Source organism: Ursus maritimus (assembly GCF_017311325.1).
Source record: "Ursus maritimus isolate PB19 chromosome X unlocalized genomic scaffold, ASM1731132v1 scaffold_X1, whole genome shotgun sequence".
In the NCBI taxonomy this organism is placed as follows: Eukaryota; Metazoa; Chordata; class Mammalia; order Carnivora; family Ursidae; genus Ursus; species Ursus maritimus.
Window position 1 is genome coordinate 101,932,607 of NW_024423319.1, and position 2,435 is coordinate 101,935,041.

General features: G+C 48.9%; 1 protein-coding gene across 1 annotated transcript; it reads right to left on the reverse strand.

The window, feature by feature from the left end:
• Positions 1-380: 380 nt before the first annotated feature.
• Positions 381-2,197, reverse strand: LOC103668281 (DDB1- and CUL4-associated factor 8-like). Its single transcript, XM_040636539.1, has one exon. It carries the CDS (start codon positions 2,195-2,197, stop codon positions 410-412), a length of 1,788 nt encoding a protein of 595 aa, XP_040492473.1. The 3' UTR covers positions 381-409.
• Between the last annotated feature and the right edge of the window lie 238 nt (positions 2,198-2,435).

Consider the following 2,435-nt stretch of genomic DNA (forward strand, 5'->3'; position numbering starts at 1 on the left):
ATTAACCTTAAACTGCTAAAGATGAAAAAAAAAAGGTGATAGTTTTCACAGTATCAGAAATGAGAAGATAGATTCAATATGGGTATTAATTTTTTCACCAAACCTTTAGAAGTCAGCTATAAGAGCTAAGCCAAAAGAAAACAAATGCAAAGAGGCAAAAATAAAAAACAAAAAACCTTACATATTTTCTTACACAGAGATATAATGGGTAAAAAGAGAGGAATAAAGAAACCAAGTGAGAGGAAAGGAATGGGAGAGGAAGAATGTAAAGAAGGGAGAGTAAAGAGATGGAAAAGATGGTTTTTATGGTAGAAAGTAGATAACAAAAACAAATTTATTAGTTAAACTGAATTTAAACTTAAAGTCCAGCCTACTGAGGTGACATCTAGCTGGAGCAGGCATGAGGCCTTCAGGATGGCAGGCACTGCACACGGTCTTGGTTCTCTTCCTCCTCAGATGAATTGGAGGTACTGGAAGACGCATCCGACTCTGCATCCATGACTCCAACTCCAGGAGCTCCCCAGCGCTGGTGATGACCTCTCTGTGTCAGGTGACGCATGAGGAACCAAAGCATGTGGCTGTCGAACAGGTCAGTGTGGTGTATGCGATCTTCATCTCGTTCTCGCTTGTTTCTCTTAATCATATTCTTTAACCCAGCCAGATCAGTGGCAGCTTTAGCTGTGGGTGCCCAGATCTTGGCATCATGATCTAGGCCACTGGTAGCCAGCACAGGTAGGTAAGGATGGGGCTCAAGGCAGTTTATGGTGCCTCCCTTGTCCCCCTCCATGAACTGAACGATCTGGCTGGATGATTTTTCCCAGAGGAAGATGTGCCCACAATCACTGCCGCTCACCACAAACTCACTTCTGGGACCATAGAAATTGACACCTTTGATTGTGGCACTATTTCTGTGCCCCTTGTATCTCTTAACATACTGGGCTCCATCTCCATCAGAGGAGTTGAAGAGATAAATATCTTCATCATTGTAACTGGCCAGGAGCTCTGTGCCATCGTGACTGTAAACGAGGCAGGTGATGTTTGCTTTGGTATCACAGTTGACTAGATGATGAGGACAGAATTTCTTGAGTACCCCATTATTCTCATTCTCATTAATTTTCCTCTGGTCATAAATTCTTACAAACTGATCTCTTCCACCCACTGCAAACTGGTAAGTATTGGCAGGATTCACATGGATCGTATACAGCCCCACTTTCTTCTCCCCCTCTTTGGTTACCACCACTCTGGATGCTGGCCGGTCTTGTCTGAGATCAATGGCGAAAACAACTGCATCTTCACCTGAAGTTAGGAACTTAAAAGGGGAGTCTGGCTCCAGAGCCAACTTATGGGAGGCTCCCCTGTGCTGGGCCACACGCTTAGTATTCTTACAGTGTGGTAGAGCAGAGAGCTCTGCTATGCGTATCTGCCCATCACGGGCACACATGGCCAAGGTGGAATCACCACAATTGGGAAGGAACTTGGCTTGAAAGACATTATTTTTGTGGCCACTCGCAAACTCCAGTACTGGGTGCTGACGCACCCAGTCCCACACTATCACTCTAAGGTCATCACTGCTACTGGCCAGCCAGGTGCCACGCTGGTTAAAGTGCACAGTATTGACACAACCGTGATGGCCTTCAAGCTCACAGAGCAGCTGGAAACGCTGCACAAAAACTCTTGCCCCACAGGCCTCATACACGAAGCGGGCACTGGAACCCAGCTGCCGCTCTCGAAGAGCGGAAAGGACTTGCCAGCGAGGGCGGGGCAGGGCAGATGTTTCAGAGGACACCCAGTCCTCCAGGGCCCGATCCTCATCTGATAAATACTGATCATGGTTAGTTTCATCGCACTGTACCTGAGGCTGCTCTTCTGCCGCTCCTCTCGCCCCCTCTTCCGCTCCTAGCTCCTCCTCTCCTGCGGCGCGGTAAGGGAACAGGTTTTCCTCACAGATGAAGAACTGGTCAGAATCTTCCGTGCTTTCAAAGTTGATGTTTTCAGCTGAACCTTCTACGTCTGTGCCTTGACTTTCCAGGGTGGCCTGGCTGAGAACGCCACCATCTGTGGTCAAATTCAAGCTCAGTTCAGTGTCTGAAGAGGTCTCTCTCCTGGCATCCACGTCAGACTGCTCCTCAGGACTATTGAGCGGGCTTCTTTTTCCCGAGTCTTGTGGGCCATCTGTGCTGCTCCCGTTGTCAGACATCTTAAAGGACGCTTGCTGTAGCTGGTCTAGAGTGGGAAAAGCCCCAGAAGTCCGAGGAAGGGTACAGGCCCGGCCCGGCTGGGGACAGACCCGGGAAAATTGGCTAGGCCTCAGCGGCAAGACGCCGACGCGCTAAGCCAAAGTCGGAAGGGTGGTTAGCGGGCTGAAGCAGTTGGAAGTATGGGAGCTGGTGAGGTTCAGAAGACTTTGTCCCGTCTAGCATCTCGCGGTATCTCAG